At 55.0% G+C, this 23,508-nt stretch overlaps 1 protein-coding gene and 1 long non-coding RNA gene across 6 annotated transcripts in view; one reads left to right on the plus strand and one right to left on the minus strand.

Annotated features, from left to right (window-relative positions):
- The window catches only part of DMBX1 (diencephalon/mesencephalon homeobox 1), a 25,093-nt gene continuing 1,585 nt past the window's right edge, over window positions 1-23,508 (minus strand). The window contains exons 1-6 of one of the 5 annotated variants that reach the window (XM_082365165.1): window positions 22,615-23,482; window positions 9,255-9,420; window positions 6,135-6,313; window positions 4,750-5,098; window positions 3,308-3,780; window positions 1-3,249 (exon numbers count right to left, since the gene is read on the minus strand). In XM_082365165.1, the coding sequence (XP_082221291.1) occupies window positions 3,326-3,780; window positions 4,750-5,098; window positions 6,135-6,313; window positions 9,255-9,420; window positions 22,615-22,641 (1,176 nt within the window). In that variant the 5' untranslated portion in view covers window positions 22,642-23,482 and the 3' untranslated portion in view covers window positions 1-3,249; window positions 3,308-3,325. Of the gene's footprint in view, window positions 3,781-4,749; window positions 5,099-6,134; window positions 6,314-9,254; window positions 9,421-22,614; window positions 23,483-23,508 lie in introns of those variants that run through there. The other 4 variants (XM_082365167.1, XM_082365164.1, XM_082365168.1 and 1 more) reach the window with 4 other exon arrangements.
- Window positions 14,236-23,508, plus strand: part of LOC309615884 — a 17,124-nt gene continuing 7,851 nt past the window's right edge. The window contains exon 1 of the long non-coding RNA XR_014237123.1: window positions 14,236-20,051. This is a non-coding gene — a long non-coding RNA (uncharacterized lncRNA). The remainder of the gene's footprint in view (window positions 20,052-23,508) is intronic.

The raw sequence follows: 23,508 nt of genomic DNA on the forward strand, positions 1-23,508 counted from the left end.
TGTGCTGCCAGATTCTCTTTTATTAGCCAAGTAGGACAAAGAACAGGTCACAACGTCACAGGAAGTCAGACAGACAGACGGAGGGATACACAGGACAGAGTGTCATGCTGTACTACACAGGGGGTGGAGCAGGAGAGGGGCATTTGAGTCTTGTTTTTTCAACTAACAGAATAAATAAATATGGTACACAGTGGTTTTGCCACGGGCTGGCACGACCTCTAAGCACAAAAGGTCACAAAACAGCTGGTTTGGAAAGCAGTCTGTACAGCCCGCTGCTGCGGAGTCGGGGTGGGGGCCCAGGCCCCTGGATCATGCTCTGGGGAAGTGAGGAAGCAGGGAAATGGAGACCTCAAACAGGAGGGAGAGGAGAGGAATGAGGCCTTCCTGGAAGGAACAGTCAGAGCCTCTGGCTCTCAGCCTTGAGATGACCAGGCCAACCTGGGAGAGACTTCAGCCTGTCTCAGGTGTGGTGGGCCTGCCCCAAGCTCATAGGAGATGCAGGGTACCACTTACAAGTACTCTCCCCTCTTGCTCTCTAGCTGCTTTCAGTCACTGAGGATGGTCCTCTAAGCTACGTTGAGATCTGCCCGGGGAAGGGGACCACATATACTTTCCTTGCCTTCTCTGGGCTGGTGGAATTGGGTCAATTGAATGAGGAAGTGTTGACAAAGCTCTGAGGGAAGATGTGCTGAGCTGGAGGTGGGCCTGGTTCTGCCATAATAGAACATGACTCCGGGGTGGACTAGCTCCTTGGGAAGTCAGGGGAGGCTTCCTGGAGGAGGTGGTAATGTCTAGAGCTATTGGATTCCAAGGTCCAGTGACAGTCATTTGCCTCCAGGGACAGGCAAAAAGCTTCAGTCCCTATGTCTGGGCTAGATGAGATTGCTTTCATTTCAGAAACAGAACTTCCTGGAGCTGATCGCAGAGGATAAACCAGAAATCCCTATTGTCTCCTAGAGTCTCTGCTATCCTCCTGTCTCCCTGCCCAAGTCTCTCCTCTGATCTCCTGTGGCTGTTGGATTCACCTTCCAAATCTCAGATACCTGATCCTGGCTCAACTGATCCCCCTGTTCAGAAACCCTCACCTGCCTGCCTTGGTCCCTGCCACATCCAGGTGAGATCTGGGATTCAAGACCCTCAGCCCCACCTCTCATGAAGCCAGCCACCATTTCCCCATCATCCACAAAGTCTCACTCCACTGCTTTGTTCAAATAGCTTTCTTGGCCCAAGCTACCATCCCCCTCACTTTGCTCCCATCCAAAGCCTTCTCCATCTGCCCTAGCCCAGACGAACTCCCCAAGGGTCATGGGCATCGACTACTCTGCAAAGCAATCCTGCCAGTAGACCCCCCTCTCTTCCCACTGGGAGAGGAGGTAAGCCTTAGGAATCTTTACCCTGGTTTTCAGATGCAACTTCCCTAAGCAGGATGTGGAGGCTTCAGTGGTGAGCTGCACAGGGTTGGGCATCATGACCCAGAATCTGTGCAAGCCATTTCCCTCCCCTTACCCTGAGCCCTGAGACCATGTGAAGGCTTAGAGATGGGGTGACCACAGAGGCTGGACTAAAACTCAAGAAAAACAGGATCAAATCCAGATTGTCTCAACTTGAAAGGACCCATTATACTTACTGGGGAAACTGAGATGCAAAGACTGTGGCTGTACCCATGGAGGGGCTTGTGCGTGCGACACCCACTGCTCCACAGCAAGGCAACAGCCATTTTCTAATTCATACATTGTGCTTTTGAGAGCCTTTTCGTGGTTGTTATTAATTTAACTAAAAACTTCTGCCCCGCAAGGTTGTAAGCACAGACGTGCGGAATGTTAGAGCTGGACAGGACGTTACAGGCCATCTAATCCAGGTGGAGAAATGGGCCCAGAGAGGCTATGGGCTGACTCAAGGTCACTCCACCTGGAGAGGGAGTTTGCTGGGCTGGGTTCCTGGCCATAAGCAGGAGCATACCTTTCCGAGCCAGTGACTACCTGGACAGAAGCCCTTACTTCGACAGCTGGCTCTGGGACAGGACGCCAGCAGAAGCCTGAGACTCCGCACTGCTGCATGGTTTGCGCTTACGGTGATCAGGAGCTGGAGTCCGACCTCCCCTCCTGGCTTAGCCACACCCCTGCCCTGGACACTAACTTCGAACCTGGAGGCCCAGGGCGTGGGACCGCATTCCTCTGATGACTCTTTTCTGAGAGCACCCATTCCCTGCTGCCTCCCTCCACCCAGGGAAGTCTCACCAAAGAGAGGTCTAGAGCCCTGTGATCAGGCCTGGATGAACGCTGTTGCAGCCAGAGATGCTGCCTTGCCATTCTACTGCCCGCCCCACTCTGACTCCTGCCTCCACTCCCTTCCTCCTCAATCAGGGGTATTGGGGGGGCCTCAAAGCTAGAAAAGAGAGAGAAGAGAACATGCCCTTCTAGACTCTGGGCTAGGGGGAGGGGGGCAATTAGTGCCCCCTCCTGCCTGCAGCTCCAGTGGTTCCAGGGTCTCCAGCGAGGGCCGTATCACCTCTACTGGGGATGCAAAGGAACAGCTGCCTCAAGAGGGTGCCGGTGGGGAGGAGACAGGCAGGGAAGAAGCAAAAGGAGAGGAACAGGAAGAAGCAAAATTACTAAAACTAAAAAGCCACAACCCCAAACAAAACATAGCTTGGGAATTGACGACACCAACACAGCCAGCACCAAAGAAAGAAAGCAGGGGCAGGGAGGAGAGACATGGGGGAAGATCCAGAGTAGGGGAAGACAGAGGCTGGGGAGAGAAGGGGTGGGGAATTGGACAGAGACAGGGAGAGAGCGGTCAGGGAAGAAGGAAAGGGGAGACAGAGAGACAGAGAGAAGGGAAGGCCAGAGTGAGATGCGGAAGCTGCAGGTGGAGGCAGGAGCAGCAGAGGAGAAGAGATGGAGTGGGGCAGGGGGCCTGGGGCAGGCAGGTGCCTGAAAATATAGCTTTATATATCTCACATTCCACACACAAACTTACTAGGGACAGAAGGGGAGGAAGGGAGGGATGGGAGGAGGTGACGCTGAGGCGGGGATCTAGCCAGCGAGAGCTTCTCACTCCCCAAGGAAAGCTGGGGGCACCAGCCTCTCACCTCCTCCCCATTCAGCCTCCGTGGGATCCAAGCAGGGCCATGCAGAGGGCGTAGGTGTGGGCTTCACCGAGGGCTGGAGCTCTGGTGGGGGGAGGGGGAGAGGGACAGGAAGCAGGACTCCAAGGCTCCGGGGTCCCTGGGCTCCTGGAGTTAACTCCCTGAGAGCCGTCTTGGGATAACCATGGGGCTGGACTGGGGGCACCCAAGAGCCCTGACTGGGTGGGAGGCCAGCAGTCAGTTGGGCAGCATATCGAGTCCCAGGGAGGCCGCGTGCTGCTTGGCCCGAAGCCGCAGGTTCTCGATGCTCGTGGTTTTACTGTTCAGGGCAGCCGAGGCAGGTGCCAGGCCTGCGGGGGGTGCGGGCAGCAGTGGAGACCCCCATACGCCCTGGTGGGCAGCAGCGGCCGCTGACAGCGACTGGTAGTAGGACTGGCAGTGCAGTGAGCCCAGAGGGGCCATGTTGACGCCCAGGTAGGGCACAGCGGCAGCGGCAGCCGCAGCAGCAGCAGGGGCCGGGCCCCCCACTTCGAAGGAAGAGTAGTGCACCAGGTTGTTGGTGGCAGCCATGTGCTGGCGGAATTGCTCCTGCAGACGGAAGAGGCTCAGCGGGGATGAGGAGTAAGAGTGGGAGGGGCCCAGGAGGCCGCCCCCGGGGGCTGCAGGGGCCAGGGCCAGGCTGCCCGGGGAATCTGCAAGCAGAGAACCAAGAATCGAGGACTCAGGACAGGGCACTGGTCTGCCAGGAGGGGCTGCCTCGGCCTTGCCACCCCCTTGGAGCTGCAGACAGGACAGGCTTTGGCTGAAACCATATCCACCCATCTCAGCCAGGGCTGAGCATCCCCCAGAATCCCGGGAGGGAGGGACCCAAGCTTCCTGGAGGAGCACCAGACTCTGCCAAGGCCCCCATGTCTGACTTCTTAGGGAGACTCCTTTTCTTTTCTTTCTTTCTTTTTGTTGTTGTTGTTGTTGTTGTTTGGTTTTGGTGGGACAAAAGAGTTTTATTTACTCTTGAAATCGTCACAACAGAATCACAGATTGACATGGGGAATGGCTGAGCCATAAGCAAATCAGGTAGCACAGAAATGTCCCTCCCAAAGACTCCTTTTCTTTTCAAGGGCGGTCACCTCCCCTTCCCCTCTCCTGTCTGTGGCTCCCCTTCCCCTCCAGCTCTCAGCTCACAGCCCCATCCCCTCCCTGCCTGAGCCCAGGGTTTGTGTCTGAGCTATGCCTCCTGCCAGAGCTCTGTTCCCTCAAAAACACAGCTCTGAGTCTCTGCTGCATGTGGGACTCTCTGGTACCCATATGGTACTCACCCAATATGCACTGGTACATCTGTACTGGTTGTTAAAATACTGGAAAATTTCCACAATGCGTGATAGCTTTTGCCCTGAGCTCCCCAAGTACCCCTCCCCTGCCACAGAGCCTCTCCCCCGACCCCCGAATTCCCTGGACCTTTCCAGGATTCAGCAACTAAAGGGTGACCACCTGGAACAGGCCTGCTATGGCCAAGTCCTTTCTCTGGGTCAGGTCCAGTGCCACAAAGGCTAATTCTACCACTGCTCTGACCCCCCTCGCGTAGCCAGGCCCCCGTGCGACTAGACCTGGTTGTCCTCCCTAGGCTGGGCCCCGGCCCACCCACAGCTGCTGCCGAGCCTCACCTGCCTTGGGGCTGCCCCTCTTGCAGCCCAGCCCCTTGCTCTCAGCTCCAGGGCTCTTCTCAGTTTGGGGATCCGCAGCCCCTGCCCGGGGTTCTTCCTCCCGGTCGAGCTGGTCTTCAGGGGCTGACTCACTGGCCGACTGCTCAGATAGGCTCAGGTGAAGCTCAGCAGGGGGGTTGCCGCTGGGCAGGCTGGGGGGCTGGTCAGTCTCCAACTGGGTGTCTGGAATCGGGGCCTCAGTCTTTCCTTCCCCGTGGGAGCCCTCAGCCTCCTTCTGCTTCTGGAGCTGCTCTTTCTGCAGGCTGCGCTGCTTCTTCCGGAACTTGGCCCTGCGGTTCTTGAACCACACCTGGGAACAGGGTGAGGAGCAGCAGGAGTGGAGGGGAGCAGCCGGAGTGGGAGGGGGAGCAGCAGGAGTGGAGGGGGAGCAGCAGGAGTGGAGGGGGAGCAGCAGGAGTGAGAGGGGGAGCAGCAGGAGTGGAGGGGGAGTAGCAGGAGTGAGAGGGGGAGCAGCAGGAGTGAGGAGTGGAGGGGGAGCAGCAGGAGTGAGAGGGGGAGCAGCAGGAGTGGAGGGGGAGCAGCAGGAGTGGAGGGGGAGCAGCAGGAGTGGGGGGGGAGCAGCAGGAGTGGAGAGGGAGCAGCAGGAGTGGAGAGGGAGCAGCAGGAGTGGGAGGGGGAGCAGCAGGAGTGGGGGGGGAGCAGCAGGAGTGGGAGGGGTAGCAGCAGGAGTGGGAGGGGGAGCAGCAGGAGTGGGAGGGGAGCAGCAGGAGTGGGGGGGGAGCAGCAGGAGTGGGAGGGGAGCAGCAGGAGTGGGAGGGGAGCAGCAGGAGTGGACGAGGAGCAGCAGGAGTGGAGGGGGAACAGCAGGAGTGGAGGGGGAACAGCAGGAGTGGAGGGGGAACAGCAGGAGTGGAGGGGGAGCAGCAGGAGTGGGAGGGGAGCAGCAGGAGTGGGAGGGGAGCAGCAGGAGAGGAGGAGGAGCAGCAGGAGTGGAGGGGGAACAGCAGGAGTGGAGGGGGAGCAGCAGGAGTGAGGGGGGAGCAGCAGGAGTGGAGGGGGAGCAGCATGAGTAGAGGGGGAGCAGCAGGAGTGGGAAGGGGAGCAGCAGGAGTCAGGGGGGAGAAGCAGGAGTGGGGGGGGGAGCAGCAGAGTTGTGGAGCAGGGTGCTCCCACAGGGAATGTGAGTGACAAGGTTGCCCCCGCCCTGTAGCAAACACACACCCACAATCCTTTCCAGCCCACCCTCCCTGTCACTGAAGGCATTCATGGAGACACCAGTTGCAGTTTGGCACCGAGGGCTGAAGTGCTGGCTCCTGGACAGCAGGAAGGCAGATTGATGGGCTGGTGCTTGCCTGCAAGGTCTAGCTAGAGGAGCTGGGTCCTACCTGTACCCGGGCCTCAGGTAGGTTGGTGCACATGGCCAGCCTCTCACGCATCACCACATCCGGGTAGTGAGTCTTCTGGAAGGTCTTTTCCAGGGCCTCGAGCTGCTGAGCCGTGAACGCCGTGCGGCTGCGACGCTGTTTGCGGTGCTGGGAGCCATAGCGGGCCTCCAAGATGATGTCTTGAAATGTACAGCCGTTGGAGGGCAAGGAGAGGGGGCCCATTTAATTATGGGAAATAGAGTTTGAATCTTACCCTGCTCTGACCCACTGTGTTCCTGCCAGAGCTAGACCCTGGTCCTTCCCCCTTGGAAATCACCCATCTCCTCTCCATGTGGCTGGATTTTCAAGATCGCTCCACCCCATCATTCACTATCAGGACCACTGAGGTCTAGCTCATCTCTATGAATGGCTGTCAGGAATATGACTGAGGGGGATCTTCCTTATTTGGTTTGGGGTGGGTGGGTAGGTAGGTGGGTGGGCATTGCCCTAAAATCCTTAAAGTCCCAGAATAATAAGGGTATAATATTCTGAGAGTACATGATGCTAATAATTTGGAAGTCCATGTCACAAAGCTTCTAATAGCCTATGACCCTTAGATTCTAGATACCAACAGAATACTGTCCCGACCATGAGAAGCCAGGCCATGACTTATCTGCAAGGTACAGTTAGGAGAGGTCTGACTGAGTAGATGGAATTCACTGGCACTTGATCCTATGTCCTCTGGGTATGAATCTCATCGTCCCCATTGTCCTATGAATCTCTGATGGCAGGACCTGAGGCTCCTGCTCTTATGTCTCAACAGAAACCCTGGCTCTGGCAGGGCCCTCAGAACACAGGAAAGGCTTCTTGCGTGTGGTCTTGACCCTTCTAGCTGCTTCCTCCAGGAGGGAAGGACAAAGAGAGCAGGTACTAACCACCACAGGCTTGGAGGGGAGACAGGCCTGGTGGACCACAGATTCCACAGTCCTGCCCACGTGCTGGGAACATGAACCTCCCAGCATAGATGTCTGTCTGGGGTTGCTGTCTAGCCTCCAACCCTTCTGCTTGACCAGTCCCTGGAGGATGGACAGTTAACCTCTCTCTCCCCGCCTACCATCACCCATAAGTGGACCCTGGACTATCTATGCTGAAGGGAACCCAAGCTGTGTCAACCTCTGCACCGGGCTGCCAAGGTCCTTCCCCCCCTGCACTCCAGGGACTGGGGAGTCAACGCCACACTCTGAACGAGGAAGTAGGAGGCAACTGGGTATCCAGGAAGCCTCAGACTTTGGGCTGCTCCTTCTTCAGTGTAAAGAGGGAACCCTGAACCTCTTACAAACTGGCACTAATCCCAGCCTGGACCGAGCCCTGAGCTCACGCTGGTCACGCTGTGGGAGGGGAAGGAGTGAGGACCCCTCTCAGTAGAACACTGGGTGTGGGAGCAACAGGTCAGCCTTCTGCTGCTGGCTCCAGGGAATACAAAGGTGGCAGGGAGTCACAGCCTGGGAGGCCAGGCTCTCTGTACCATCAGCAAAACCTCCTGCTGGAAGGCGAGGCCTCCATACAAAGGCCTGCCTGGAGCTCATATCCCTCCTTCCTAAGATTAGAGAATTGGTGGGAGCACTGAATACTCCACTTCCTCTGTCCCCACCAGCAGAGGTGAGCCTCTGTCCCTGACTCTTCTCCTGTGAGCCCTGGAACATGGTAAGGATCAAAGGTCACCAGCAGCTTGGGCACAGGGAATTCACTCCAAACCAGAGAAGCAGCCATAGCCCAGGCAGGACTGCACCCACATTCCCATACTGGAGACTGATGACCCCATGCTAATCTACAGAAGGTGACCAGGGGCTCCATTTTATCCACTGAGCCCTTCCCAGAGCCTGGCAGGGTCTAGAGGAGTAGAAGCGGCTGCCTCACCCTCCCTGCCAGACCAGAACCCCTACCCAGGCCTCGTATCCCATCCCATTTCTGTGCCTTTACTCATGCTAGTCCCCCTTCCTTGCCCTCTTAAGGCCTGACTCCTGTTCCATGGCCTCCAGGAAGCCCTCCCTGACTGCATCAGCTGATCATGCTTCTCTGATCTGCCCCACCATTTGATCCTGGCCACATTCTTCCTGCCGTGCCCTCTCATGGGTCTCTGGGCACCTGGTCTCCCTGGGAGTGCCCTAAAGCCCTCTGAGGACCACCTGGCCCAGGGCCAGAGCAATTCACCAGCTGCTTGAGGTTTGGCCTGGGACAGGATGGGATGGGTGGCTTCACCTCCCAGGAAATCACGTTCCCCACCTATGCCATCAAATCCTTCCCACGCTCACTGAGGGGCTGCCAGGGCAGGGCAACAATCAGTTGAACTGGGGGAGGGGGGACCAGGCTGCGGCTCCCTCATGGGCACTTCGCTTGGGACCCGGGTAATAATTTCCTCTGAGCACCTACAAGCCCTTACTGAATACCTTGAGTATGTTATCTCAAATAACATCCCAACCATCCTATGGGAACATTCCAACATGTTCCCTGTTTATAAAGGGGGAAGCTGAGGCTCAGAGAAGAGAGGTGAGTGGGCAGACCCTACAATGACTGCAAGTCTGTAACTTCAAAGCTCAGATTTTTAGCCATAATGTCACATTCTAATCTCCTACCCCAGCCCTGCCTAGAGTTAACCTCTCTGAGCCTCCATTTCCTTGTCCATAAAGTGGACATAATAACCTCCCTTTACTCGAGTTGAATGGTTAGACGCACAGAGAGAGAGAGCGCGCCTCACACAGTGCCTGGCATACAGTCAGTGATCAAAACATGGGAGCTGTTACAGATGGGGCTCCCTGGGCACTCCAGCCACTTCCGAGCTGGAATGCTCTGGGCTAGTCCCTTACCTCCTACCTCAGTCTCTCCATCTGTGAGACAGGCTAATGAATCCCTCCCTCACAGGGTGGTTAAGGGAATCTGAAGGCATAGGGCAGCTCCAGGGCCCAGCACAGTGCCGGCAAACAAGGGTGCTCTGGACACTCACACACAGATTTTGAATTGACGTCTTCCTGAGTCTCCCAGAGTAAACGTTCCCAGTACTTCCTCCTGTCTTCACCTTCCGGAGCCTCTTCCCCCAGATCTCTCCTCCACCCCCCAGCCCCCGTCCCCACAAACGGCCCTTACCAGCCAGGCGCTCGGCCAGGGTGAGCGCGTGCACCGCGGGCCGGTAGTCAGGGGCGTGCTGGGCTTGCTGGGCCGCCTGCTGGTGCAGGTTGTACATGGCGCTGAGCGAGTTCATGGCGTGCAGTGAGTACCCGTTCACCCCGTAGTGCTGCATCGCGGCATGTGCCTGCAGACCAGGGAGAGGGAGGGGACGTGAGTGAGGCCATGCGGTCACACTCCACCCTGGCAGAGACACCACCCAAGGTCCGGGCCTTGGATGCCCACCTCACCCCTGAGAGATTCTGCTTCCCCGTCAGAAAGTGGCCTGCCTTGCCCACAGCTAAGAGCAAGAGGGCTCCTGCATGTATTTATTCATTCACCCACTCATTCATCGATTCACGCAGTAGGACTTGTGTAGGGTTTAGTGCTCTGGGCTCTGGAGTCAGCCTGCCTGGGCTGGAATCTCCACTCTGCCACCTGGGAGCTTTGTGGCTTTGAGTAAGTCACTTAACTTCTCTGACCTTCAGTCTCTCCATCTGCAAAATGGGGTTAGTAATAGTACTTATCTCATGGGGTTGGTTGCATGGATTAAGAGAAGCCTTTACAATAGGGTCTGGCACGTAGCGTGTGCTCAAACATGTTACTTATTGGGATTCATCAATCCGTTTGCTGCCTCATGCAGTCATCTCTTCATTTAATCACCCAGGCACTTACTCACTTGTACATCATTATTTTGCTCACACACCTATTATTTATTCAACAAACAGCCACTGAGGCTCACACGGAGCCAAGTCCAGAGCTGGCCTGGGAACACTGAGGCATTCGCTCTGATGAGATAGTGGATTACAACCCTCATATGCTGCACAGCTTTAAGAACACTGTTACTATGACTGTGATACACACACTGCCATTGCCTCCCTCTATTCTCACCGTATTCCCAAGAAGCAAGCAGGCCAAGAGCAATGAACCCCATTTACCGATGAGTCTACTGGGGCTTGGAGAAAGAGCAGTGACATGTTGAGGCCACACAGCCTGTGCAAGGCCTGCTCTGCCCCACCTTGCTTCAGCCTCATTCTTTGGTGGCCAACGCATCAGAGAGCACACCCCTTCTGCTGAGATGGCTCGCATCAGCATGAGGCTGCCGGGGCCCCACCAGCCCCAGGGCTCCTCCAGACCCTTGCAGTCCTCATCTGAGTGCCCACCATGTATCGGCCTGAAACGTCACTTTTGGAATGTGGTCCATTTGATAAGAGGAAGAACGTGTCCAGATGTCTCAGCTCCCCACCCTCACTGAAGTGGACACATCACCAAACATCCACAGCACATACATGCACACACGGGCATACACAGGGTTCATGCACAAATACACATACGCAGACATTCTCAGCAAAGCATTCACGTAAGCAGTCAAATTTGCACACAGATTCATCAACATTCACAAACACAATGTCATTACTTCCACAGTTCCACACATAGATGTTCTCACAGATACCTATCCACGCAGCAGATGTATCTACACACAAACATGATACTCATACACATTCATGTATTACACATATTCATTCAACAAATATTCATTAAGCACCCACATACTAAGTACCAAAGTCCTTGCCTTCATGGAATTTACCTTCGAAGGGAGAAAGGCTATAAAACAACAAATAAACGTATGTAATAAAGTCAGACAGGAATAAGTGCCCTGAAGAAAAATAAGGCAGAGGAAGAGCATAACAAGAGGCAAGGTGAGGCTGTTTTAGAACATGTGGTCAGGAAAGGGTACTATGATGTTTGAAGTAAGCCATGTGAATCTCAGGGGTCGGGGGACTCGGGGTGGGGAGGGGGAGATTTTCCAGGCAGAAGGAACAGCAAGGACAAAGGCCCTGAGGCATGAATAAGCTTGGTGTGTGTGTGAAACGGCAAGGAAACCAGGGTGGCTTGAGCACAGAGGGGGAGGGGGCAAGTGGGGGAGGTGAGGTGGGAGGGAGAGGAGGGGGCCAGATCCCAGGGGGTTTCATGGCCCATTGTAAGGAGTTTGAATTCTATCCTGAGTGTGATGGGAAGCTCCTGGATGGTCTTGAATAGGTGAGGACCATGACAATTTGTTGTTAAAAGCTCACTTCAGCTGCTGTATGGAGAACAGACTGCAGAGGGTCAAGAAGAGAAGCGAAGAGACCAGTCCACTGCAGAAGCCCAGGCCAGCGACCGAGGTGCCTTCCACTAGGGTGGTACGGGTGGAGGGGGGAGAAGTGGTCAGAATCAGGACATAGTTTGAAGGTAGAATTGACATGACTGCTGATAGGTCAGTTATAAGATGTGAGGGAAAGAGGGCAAAAAAAGATTACTCTAGTTTTTGGCCTGAGCCACTGAGTGAAGATGGGTCTTTTCCTGAATCGGGAGCTCTAGGGGAGAAGCGGCTCTGGGAAGTAGGAGCAGGGGAATGAAAATCACGGCTTTTTGGGGACATGGTAAGTGTGAAATATGGATCTCACTTCCAAGTAAGAATGTTAAGTTGGGGGGACTTCCCTGGCAGTCCAGTGGTTAAAACTCCGTGCTTCCACTGCAGGGGGCACGGGATCGATCCCTGGTCGGGGAACTAAGATCCCGAAAGCCATACGGCGTGGCCAAAAAAAAAAAAGAAAAAAAGAATGTTAAATTGGTAGCTGTATATACAAGTTGGGAGCTGAGGGCTGGATTTACAGATTTCTGAGTCGACACTCACACATGACACCAACCAACAACACTTACTTACAGAATCCCACTCTATGTACCATAAACATGACCCCAAAGGCAGAGATCTAAGAGAAAAGAGTGATGGACACGGCAACATAAAGTGTTTAAGCATTTGTATAATAGAATGTACCATAAAGAAATCTAAAAGGCAAACACCAAACCTGGGAAAATATTTACCATACATAACATAGCAAAATTGATTTAAAAAATAGCACAAATAAAAATAAAAGAGAATACCCATAACATACAAAGAGCTCTTATATAGAAACAAAAAGACGGTCACCTTAATAAAAGATGGGCTAAGTAAATGAAGAGACAACTTTGTTTGTTTGGTTTTGGCCGCGCCTCACTGGCGGGATCTGCATTCCCCGACCAGTGACTGAACCCGGGCCCTTGGCGATGAGAGCGTAGAGTGTTAACCACTGGCCACTAGGGAATTCCGGAGACAACTTATTAAGGAAGAAAAACAAATAGCCGTCTGACGTATGACCAAAAAATGCTCAGCCTTCCTTGTCACCAAAGAAATAAAAATAGAAACAATAAAATAAGAATTTCACCAATCAGATTAGCAAATATGAAGAAAAATTATTACCCAGGGTTATTGAGGGGAGTAGGAAATGGTCCTTCTCCTACCTCACTGACAAAAGAGCTCTTTACTCCCTGCATCAAAAGCCTTTAGAGAGAGCATCATTGGACTCAACAATTCCATTTCTAGAATTTATCCTTCAGTTATACAGAGATATGGATATAGGAATATTTATGACAGCTTTGCTTATGATGGCAAACAATTGGAACCCTCACTGTCCATCAAGAGAGGATTAGTTCAGTAAATGAGGGAACAGTCGTGCCTGCAATGCAAGACGGTGCCACAGTTTAAAACAATGATGTGTATCTGTATGTGCTGATGCTCACAATATACTGTTGAGTGGAAGAAATAGGTAACAGTATGCATGATGTGATCCCATTTCTGTAATGTATGTATAAATATGCATAGGAAAAAAGTCCGGAAGGTTATACCCTGAAATGTTAACAGAGGTTATCTCTGGGAGATAGCAGATGGGATTACAGGTGATCGTCACGTTTATATTCCTTCTTTCTTTCCTTTTTGAGGGTGGGGGTGGGGGGAGGGTTATCTTTGTGTGCCAAGGGATGTGGGGATGGAGCCAGCCTCCAAAACGTGTCACAGGGGCCATGTGGGGAAGAGGGAACAGAGTTTAGAAGTAATTTTATTCATCCCCCACCCCGGTTGGGCTGGAATGCCCCTCCCCCACCAAACTCAGGGGCTTTGTGGCCTTAAAACTCCACTGTTGTTAATGTGGTGACATTTTAATTGACTTAGTTATTGCTGACCTCACAGTTTTGGATGCACGACAAGTCTTTATTAACGGACGCCAGGAGCGGTGCCTCTCTCGGCCCCAAAACCGCCCCAGCCCACTGGCCCTCTGACGGCCTCTGGAACCTTCGCAGTCTGGCGTCTGCCCACCCCTCCCCTCCAGCCTGATGCCCTCCCCCTCCCTGGTACCCAGCAATACCAGATTACCTGCCACTCCCACGTGTCACTTCCATGCCTTTGCTCCTGCTGGGCCTCCACCTGAAACATCATTGCCCTTCCTCCCACTGACCTGACAAGGCTACTCAGCTGACACCTACTCTTCAGAAATGGGGCACTCCCCACCCGCCCCTGAGAAGGCATCTCTCCCCTCTTCAGCCTGCACATAACTAAGCTCAGGTCACAGAAATGATGGTAACAACAACAGCTACCATTTACTGAACACACTGAGCGAGGCACCACACAAAGCACTTTACGTGGCTTTTCTTAATTCTAGCCCTGGACCAGTAGTGTGATGACACTTCTATCTCCCCCACTAGACTGAGCTCCTTGAGGGCAGAAAGTGTATCTCATGCATTTCTGGATTCCCTACCTCAGTCCAGTCGCAGGGTCTGGCACAGAGGCAGGGCTCAGGAGATGAGGATCGGATGAATGAATTAATAATAACAACTATTTGTTAAGTGCCCCAGATACATCAGACATCCCCATCCATCCTCCCAACGCCCTAGGAGGTAGGGACTGTTATCACCCCCATCTCACAGATGCGGAAATGGAAGGTGAGAATGATCGGATAATTTGTTAAAGGCCACGCACCTAGGAAGTGGTAGAACAAGTTTCCACAGGTGAGGTGATGTTCCTCCCACCAGCTGGTGTTTCCTAACCCCACTCACAGGTTCTTACTCCGGCATGTTCCGTTCCCTGACTTCTAGCATCTCTGGTTTGATCCAAGGCAATAGGACAACAGCAGAGGAAAAGCACCTTCCCCCAGTGCGTGTGCTCATACATGCACGTGTGTGCACATGTGAGCGTGTGTATGTCGTGAGATGAGGCTGTGCAAGCCTGAATCCTCCCAGCTGAGCGCCTCTCTCCCCAGCCTCACACTCTCTTCCTTCTCCAGATGGACATCAGGGCCCCAGGTCTCCTCTGAGGCCACAGAGGGGCCCCTGACTGATGATGCTGCTTACCATCCAAGCTGCACAGATGTGGTACCACACAGCCACAGGCCTGCAGCTCATTTCAGTGATCACGTGTGGCCATGTGTGTACGCAGCCCGACTGTGACCAGGCACACGACTGTGTATGCATCTGCATTTAGGTGGGTGTCTGTGGTTCTCTATATGTCTGTGGGCTGGTGTGTGTGAACGTGTGTGTGTGTATGACCAGAGGAACGTACGCTAAATGACACCCTCAGAAGTCATGTGGCCCTGAACAGGGTCTGAGAGAGAAACACAAAGAGAAAGAAAGAAAGAAAAAAAAGCAAAGAGATGGAGTTGATGCAGAGAGCAAGACAGATCAACACAGAGAAAATAAATAGATTTGTTTTACCCATTTTGGGTTTCTGTACCACCTAGCACAGAGCCTGGTACACAGCCAGTGCTTAGTAAAGAATAAATCTTGCATGCATGAGAAAGACTCACCAGCTAAGAGATGGTAGGGGAGGCAGGGCCAGCACAGCCCAGTATGGTCCTCAGGCCCTGCTACCACCACCTTCTCTCTCCGCAGGACTATAAGTCTGGGACTGGGGGGAACCCTGCCCGGTAGGCACTTTTCCAGACAAGGGGCAGCCCAGACCTGTCCCCCGGGGTCCTCAGCCAGGCCCAGCAGCTAGAGCCCCATCCGCATCCAGTTCTGAGTGCTGTGGGTCCTAGGGTGAGGCCAAGAGCCGCCCAGGCTGGAGTCCTGCAGGGCTAGTCGGAGCCTCTAAACAGGGCCCTGCACCCCTGGCCCCAGGCCGGGTTGTGCATGGGCTCAGCCCACTGCACACTCCAAACAGAATCAATTATATATTTAAAAGGTGCCACCCCGCAATTCCTGGCGAGCCAGGAGAGCCATCCATCATGGAGCGGCCGTGTTTCACAAGCTGTCGAATTGTGCTTACATTGGTTAAAAGAATCTTTATATTTCATTAAGCAAGCAGATCGGCGGATGTCCCACCACAGGCACCATATAGATGGCTTTAATTTTCCAAATCTGCAAATGCATCCGTTATGTCCCCGCGTCGCTGCTGGCTGCGGCCTAATGCCCAGCCAATCGAAGAATCAAGCAGAATTTTATTAGGGGGCATTTTTTATAAATTAACGGCAGCACTGCTAGGAAACCACATGTAAGGCATCTTTGATTAAAAGGAAAGTGGACCCTTCCTTCAGCCACACCGGGCTCAGCCACCCCACAGAACTACCCCATCTCTCTTTGCCTCTTCCTCTCCTTTTCTGAACTTTTAATTCCCCCTCCATTTCTGCTCATTCCCCCACACAGTGGAGAACCAAGCAGAACGAATTTGTTTAAAGGAAAGGAAAGAATGCAGGAGGGGAGGAACCAAAATTCTCTGAGCAATTTGCCTCCTCTGTTCCAAGCATGGTCAGACACATTATCTCACTACCAATGACAGCTACCTCTTACTGAACATTTACCGTGAGCCAAACCCTCTTCTGCTCACGTTAACAAGCTTCAACACAACCCTACTAGGTAGGACTTATTACCCCCACTATAGGAGTGAGAAAACTGAGGCTGAGAGAGGTAAAGTCACCTGCCCGAGGCCCCACAGTTACCAAGGGGTAGAGGCAGAACAGGAACCCTGGTTGCCGAGGATCTACCTGGTATTTATTTCCAGAGTGTGACCGAGAGCTAGGCACTGGTGAGGACTAGCCCTGGGTGCCAACAGCAGTGGGAGGGACTGTAGGGGGCCTGCTGCCCTGGACTTCCTGCCCTGAGAAATGCTACCACCCCTTCAGCCCTGGAGGCTCCCCAGTGACCCTCTGGGGGAAGAGGCCCCTGCTGCCTTTCCTCCTACCGAGTAGTTTGGAGACCAAAAGACTTTAGCTAGGCAGGTAGAAGAACACGAACACATGAACCCGGGAGCTCCAGACCAGGGCTCCTGCCCCAACCCCAGGCTGCTATTGACCCTGGCTAGGACCCTACCATCCCTGACCTCTTCTGTTACAACATTGACCCAACGGCTGCCCCAGGAGGGAGAGAAATCTTGGTTGGTCGGGGGAAGTGTGTAACCCAGCGTCGGCCAGCCACCTGAGGAAGCTGAGGAAGAGAGAGTCCTTCATGTGTGTGCGTGTGTGCACATGAATGTGCGTGTGTGCACATGACTGTGTGTGAGTGGGTAGGGGGTAGCTGACCAAGATGACCCAGACGCCTTCCAGCTCTGAGTTAGTGGGTACAGGATTTTTTTTTTTATTCAAAGCATTTTTTTAAATTAAAGTATAGTTGGGAATTCCCTGGCCATCCAGTGGTTAGGACTCAGGGCTTTCACTGCCGGGGCCTGGGTTCAATCCCTGGTCAGGGAACTAAGATGATCCTGCAAGCTATGCCATAGCCAGAATAATTAATTAATTGATTGAAGTATAGTTGATTTACAATGTTGTGTTAGTTTACAGGACTTTAAGAGAAGCTCTGTGCCCGGAACATGCCAGATACTCAACCATGGTAACCTCATTAATTTCTTACCCCAACTCTCTGAGGGAGGCACTATTATTATTCCCACTTTACAGATGAGGAATTGAGGCTCAGAGAAGGTGAGTCACCCTTGGCTGACCTGTTTGGGAACTGGAAAGCCTGAGCCACCATCCCAGTAAGCACCCCTATTCCTACATCTGTTCTGAGTTGCCAGGAATCAGCAATGGGAGCATATGATACAAGAGGACACCGAAACCGCGACCTTACCCTGACCAAGGACCCTGAAGGCGCCAGGGCTAAGGGCAGACCTGAGATGAGAATACACCCAGCTGCTCCCTCTCAGATGTTGTTTATTTTCCAGATCAATTCTCAGGTCACTGCCGAACCCTCCAAGAGCCCCGAATCTCCACTGTCAGTGTCAGGCACGCCAAAGTGCAGAAAGCCCAGGAACCAGCCTCTTTCTCCCCTTGCCAGGCACCAGATTGCCCTCAGCCATGCCTCACTTCCCAGGAGGGTGAGCCAGGGCGCCCACAATTCAGCGACTCGATATGGCCAGCAAAACCACAGAGAACAGCCAAGGACACATTCTAGAGACACACATATTTGTCATTTCCACTTCCCCACCCTGCTGCCTCCTAACCCTCTGCACCAGCACCCTCCCACCCACTGAGACGCAGCTCCCCACAGTCACCATGCCTCCTCCTCTAGGAACACTGTCCCTCCACCAGCATTACGTGGAGAACTCCTGATCCCTCACACTAGACTTATGCACCCCCTTCTCCAGGAAGCCTCCCCTGATAGGCCAGGCTGGGTCAGGTGACTTCTTGAACGCTCCATCATAGCATTACCTCACCAAACTGCAGTTGCCCATTTGCCTGCCCTTCACCCAAGATATCATAATAACTATTTTTTACCAGCCATCCTGAGACAGGCATCATCTCATTTAATCCTCACAACAATCTCATCCCATTTGACTGGTAAGCAAGCTGCAACCCAGAGACAGAGCCCAAAGCCACACAGCTACTCAACTTAGCCAAGATGGTATCCATGGAGTCTAACTCCAAAGCGTGAACTCAGTGCACACCAAGAGCCCTTAACCTCACCAATCTGGGGCTCCTGCCAGGCAGGGTCTGGCTCCAGAGCAAGTACTCACTACCCAGCACAGGAGACATGACACATTCATCCCACAAGTAAAGATAGAGCCACTGTTTGTCAGGCAATGAACTCTGGGGTAATGCAGTGAGTTCCAGCTCCAGGGGCTCAAATTCTAGCAGAATGGTCAGATGGTCAAATGCCCTGGGTGAAGCTCTGGGAGATGTGAGAAGGGCAGCAAAACCCAGAACTGAGGGAGCCAAGGTCCAGAGTCTCCTCACCTGCCTGCCCTGCCCTACCCAGCAGGGAAGACTCCATGTCACCACCAGAAGCCAAGCCACCTCCTGGCCATAGCTTCCTTCGGCCCTGACTTTGCCACAGACTGAGCCCTGACCCAGTCCCACACCAAGCCCTGGCCACTGCTCTCGTCTTGGCCATGCCCCACCCCCCAGTGGCATTTGATACAGGCACCATGATTAGCACATTGCTACCATTAACCCCTTGATTAATGTGCTTGATCCATGTGGTGAGGTAATGGGCTGTCCTCCAGCATCCCCCTTCCAGCTCAGCTGAGGGCCCCCAAAGTGGTCCTAAAGTTGGAGCCAAGGACCTCAGATGGTGGGCTTCAGGGTGTGTGGCTTTGCAAGGGTCAAGTCAGATGGGGTGCTGGTCTCCAGGCACCTACAACTCATCAGTTTCTCAAAGGAGATTCTCACCTAGCCTCTTGGCTTAGGGATGGGAACAGAGGGGGGAGGAAGAGGAGCGCCAGCGCAGAGATCCCCAGAGTTCCGGGTGGGTCTCAGGACAGACCCCGGCCCTGAGGCCCTCTTGAGGAGCCCAGGCGCTTAGTTCCCTACACAAACTGTTATCCATTAACATCCAATTATCCCTCGGTCCGAGCCATTAATTATAAATCAGCCACTAATTGGGGTAATTAGCCCCCTGCAGGCTAATGGGCCGAGACTGAGGGAGGCCCTTCCGCCTACTGTTCTCAGTTTTTCTGATGTGCTCAATGTTGGGGGGGTGCAAAGAAATCAGGCGGCTGGAGTTAATTTTTTTTTTTTTAAGGCAGGGAAATGCGGCGGGGGAAGGATGAGAAAATGAGAAAGGCCAATTTTTGTTGTTTTCTTCTCGAATCCCATCCAGCGTTTGCTCTGGAGGACAGGCTGGCTCGGGGGAGGTCTGACCGCAGGCCCTGGGAATCGAACTGTCAGGATAATTGCTTGATTCTCCTCTTCCTTTCCAGTAGAGATGCAGCTAGAGAGCCAGAGAAGACCGAGGAGACCTGGACCGAGCTGGAGTGGAGCACGGCTGGGTGGGCCACCAGCATTCCCGCCTCACACTCGTACGGAGGAGGCGGCCTCACTCGCCGGGTTTGCCCTGGCCCGGAGTCCCGCAGGTACCAGCTGGGTCGCCCCAGGATCATCCAGACCCAGGCCTGGCCAGGCATGAAACAGGGACAGCAAGTCCCTGCTCCTGGCCCAGGTGTGGGCCTCGGGCTGCTGGAGGGGTGTGTCGTGCTGACTCGGAGACCCCGGATGCCCCCGTGCTCGGACAGAAGTATGGATAGATACAGGGACGCGCGGCCATGGGGAAGCAAACAACCCTGGGGCACAGACCCGTGGGGGCTGGAAGGGGCCGCGAGACCCAGTGGGCTCCAGTGACCTGGGGACACACTGAACCAGCGCCTGCAGTGGCGGTAGACTGGTCTCAAGAAGTAACCCCGTCAGGGAAATGCACTCGGCCTGGTGACCGCAGATCCAGGGCACTCTTCCCCGCCGCTGCCGCTGCCGGAAACCCAGCTAAAGTTGGAAGAACAGGCGGGGCCAGAGCTGAGATCCTCGGTCTTTGCGAGCTGGGATGCCCGCCCATCTGGCAGCACTGGGCCGAGTCAAATAAGTTGTCCGAAGAACAGAGAGGTGACTAAGCGGAAAGAGAGATCGCTGGATGGTGGGAGGGCAGGCCAGGATAACGGAGAGCCCAGCTCAGCACCCGTCTTACCCAAGGGGAAACTGAGGCACAGAGAGGAGCAATGACTCGCCCAAGGTCAGAGATGATGGGTACTCAGTGCAGAACGAAGGTCCAGAACGGACCACATGCTCGGCTTGCCACTCACCGTCCCCCCAGCACCCCTCCCTAACCCGCCCGCCTGCTCGGTAATGGGCTTTGGCGGGCGACGGGCGTCGTCGCCCGGGGCCTTGATTAGATATTTATTGCTGTCATTTACATGGGCACCGCGGGGCGGCCGAGCGGGACTGGGGGATGGGGGTGGGGGGGGACTGGGAACGAGGGAGAAGTGGGGGTTAGCTCCTCAAGGACCAGAGACCTGACAGGGGGAGTAAGCATCGGAGTGAGCATTGAGGCCCCAGGCTAGTGGTGGGAATCAGGGGAGCAGAGGCGGGGCGGGAGCTGTGGGCCGGGGGACCCTTGGGTGAACCGGGTGAGGGGGAGAAGTGGCGCTGTTGGGACTCTGATGGGTGCCCTGGGGGAGTCTTGTGTGATATGCGTGAGTGCCCGTGTGCGTTTAACCTGTGTATTTGGTATCTGTCTAAGGAGTTCTATGTGTCCAGCAGATCTGCCTGTGTGCCCCTATGTGTGTGTTCCTCTACCTGTGTGACTTCTCACCTGTATGTGTCTGAGTGAGCCACCCATAGCCCAGGTAACTCTAACCCATGCCTCTGACTCTGTGTGGTGGTCAGCGTGTGTATGTGTGTGTATCCCTACATGTCTGTCCATCTGGATGGCCCCAAAATGTGTGGGTGTACAGGACTAGCTCAGAGATTGGGGAGGGAGGGGTCTCTGCCCCTAGGTCAGGTTCTGCAACCTACGGGCAAGTCCAAGTGCTCTAATCACCAAACTCAATCGGGCATTCCCTCAGAACCCAGGTTTCAGGGCAGCGGGCTCGGAGGGGAGGGCAGTGGGCTGATCCCCCATTCCAGGCCTGAGACGGCCACAGTACTGTCAGCTCGGGGTCCTCTGAAAACTTTTGTTTCCTAAAGATCCACTAAGCTGCGTTTGAGGGGCTTTGCGGGGCTGGGTCTCCAGAGCAAGTTATGTTTGCATCGGAGCAGAGAAACGGCTCCAATTTCGAGATACACAGGATTCTGCGTGTGAAAGTGGTGGGGACCAGTGCAGGGGTCCTCCAAAAACTCACCCATTGCCCTTGAAGTTGACTCGCCAGCCCAAGGTCGGGTGGAGTCCATCGGAGGCCTGGGTGCTCACCTTCGAGGTTGCCTTCGCCCAGGGCGGGTTTCCACTCCTCTGCACCTTTGCCCTTCTGTTCCACTTTGTACGCGGGGTCTGTGCGTCTGGCCGCACAGGTTCCCGCTTCGCAGCAAGAGTCGGCACCCATAAGGTCCGAGCGGGTGGAGGAAGGTGTTTACCCCGATCCTGAGTAGTGATTCTCTGCCTCTTGTCCAAAGACTGTATCTACCCCGGCCACGGAGGAGAGAGATTTGAGCCAGTTGTCCGGATAATTTGCTCTCATTGGGCAGCAAATTCGATTTTTTTCTGACCGCCTACACAAACATCAGCCCAGCTGGTTTGCAGAGAGGGGAGGTAGGGACTAAATTCACCGACCCTTTGGTCAGGCTGCCTTCTCTTTTGGGGAAAGACTGAGGATGAAGAGAAGTGAAACACGAATCCCTGCAAAATTGAAAACAACTCTCACGCCACCCCACCTAAAACTAATAGACGACAGGACCTCCTAGTAAGAGGCCGGGCCCAGCCAACCCGCCTGCAGCGCACAGGATCCCGAGCTCGAGTGGGAAAGACCCGGCCACCCGGCCGTCGCGGCTGCAAACTGGGAACAGCACAGTTTCGCGGCTGCGGCGCAAACAGCCGCCGCGAGGCCAACAGTACCCCCCCCCCAACCCCCAACACGCAAGGCCGATCGAGGCAGTAAAGCCCTTCTCTCTCCCCGACGTCCTTAACCCGGAGCCGCCTTCGAAAACCAGCACTAGCCCGATCGACCCCTTGCCTCTGCAGACTTTTCTAAAAGGAAAAAGATCGTCCCGCGCCCTGGGCGGACTGGCCCTGAGGCTGCGCAAGAGGCTTCGCGGGCTCCCTGCTTGGGGGATTCGAAACACTGAAAAAGGGCGGAAAGGGCGCGGATCCCGGCCTCCTCCCACCCCTCAATCCCGAACTGCCTCATCGGACAAATCACTAGCATGAGGAACACACACACACACACACACACACACACACACACTCCGGAATCAGGGAAAGTTCGGGCCCCAGATCCGGGGCGAATTTGGAGGAGGAGAGGTTCCGCTCGGGCCCCCTACGCGCACCACCAGGGCTGCCGCGGCCCCGGCTCAGAGCCCGGAAACTTGTGATGGACGAGAAAGTTCAGCCGGCAGAGTCCGGGACACCGCTTGTCCCCGTCCAGAACCGGGTCACAGCTACCCGGTTTAGGAGGCCCAGAGAGGAGAGTCCCTGGCAGTGCCCCCAGCCCCTTGACCGCTCCACCCGAAGCACCATGAAGAGGCTCCGGGGGCTGGCCCCAGCCTGTGGTTCCATACGCAGCTCACCCGACCCATGCCAGCCGAGGCCGCGGGAGGCAAAACGAATTCCAGGGGTCTAGGCCCGTTGCGCCCCAAACACCCACCTGGGGAACTCCAGCCCGAGGCTGCATTTACGAGGACAGAAGCTGGCTGAGCGCTGAACCACCCCCGACCGGAGAATTCGTGCAGAATCGCAATCCCGAGAGAAAAGACTCACTCGCCGCCGGTGGAGTTTTAGCCGGAGCTGCGCGGGCCGGACCAATGCGAGACCCCTGGTAATGCCCGGGTCACCGTGGGGGTCGCCGGGCGGCGTGGATGCGGAAGCTGGGGAGGCGCGGGCGGCCCCTGCGCTCCCAGGGCGGGGTCCTGGGCTGCGGGCCGCACCCCCTCCCCAGCCCCGGCCCCGGGCTCCGCGAAGCCCGGGGCCGCATCTGTTCCGCATTACCCCCGGCCACCTCCTCCCCGCCCCCTCCAAACTGAGAAAGATTTGTCTCCGCTTAATATCCAAACCTTTTTTGTATTTTTTTTTTTTCAGAGACGAAGTAATATCTTCCAAATGAGGCAAAACCGTGACGGATCCGAAGCTTTCTCTGCGGGTGCCTGCGTCTCCGCGGGCCGAGGCTTCCGTCTCTGCCTCGGCGCGTTTCTGCCCACGGCTCTCTCTTCTCTCTTTCTGCCTCGGAATTTCGAGTTCTGCGCTCTTTCTGGCTCCTTGGGCTGCTCCCTCTCTCTGACTCCGTTGTCAGCCTTGGGTATCCCTCCCTCCGTCTCACCCTGCTTGTCTCCCGGTCTCTCCCAGACTCTGTCTCCCTGGCCTTTTCCTCCTTCCTCTGTCCCTACGCAGTCTGTTTGTCTGTCTCCAAGTCCCTGGCCCCAAGCAAACTTTCCGGTCCTCCTAGCGGGTCCGGGATTGCAGGACTTCTAGAGGGGTGGCGGTCCCCAGAGTTCTCGGCCTGCGTCCTCCCCGTCCCGTCTCGGTCCTGCCGGCCCCGCCCGCT

Source organism: Balaenoptera borealis, assembly GCF_965194805.1.
Source record: "Balaenoptera borealis genome assembly, chromosome: 1".
Lineage (NCBI taxonomy): Eukaryota > Metazoa > Chordata > Mammalia > Artiodactyla > Balaenopteridae > Balaenoptera > Balaenoptera borealis.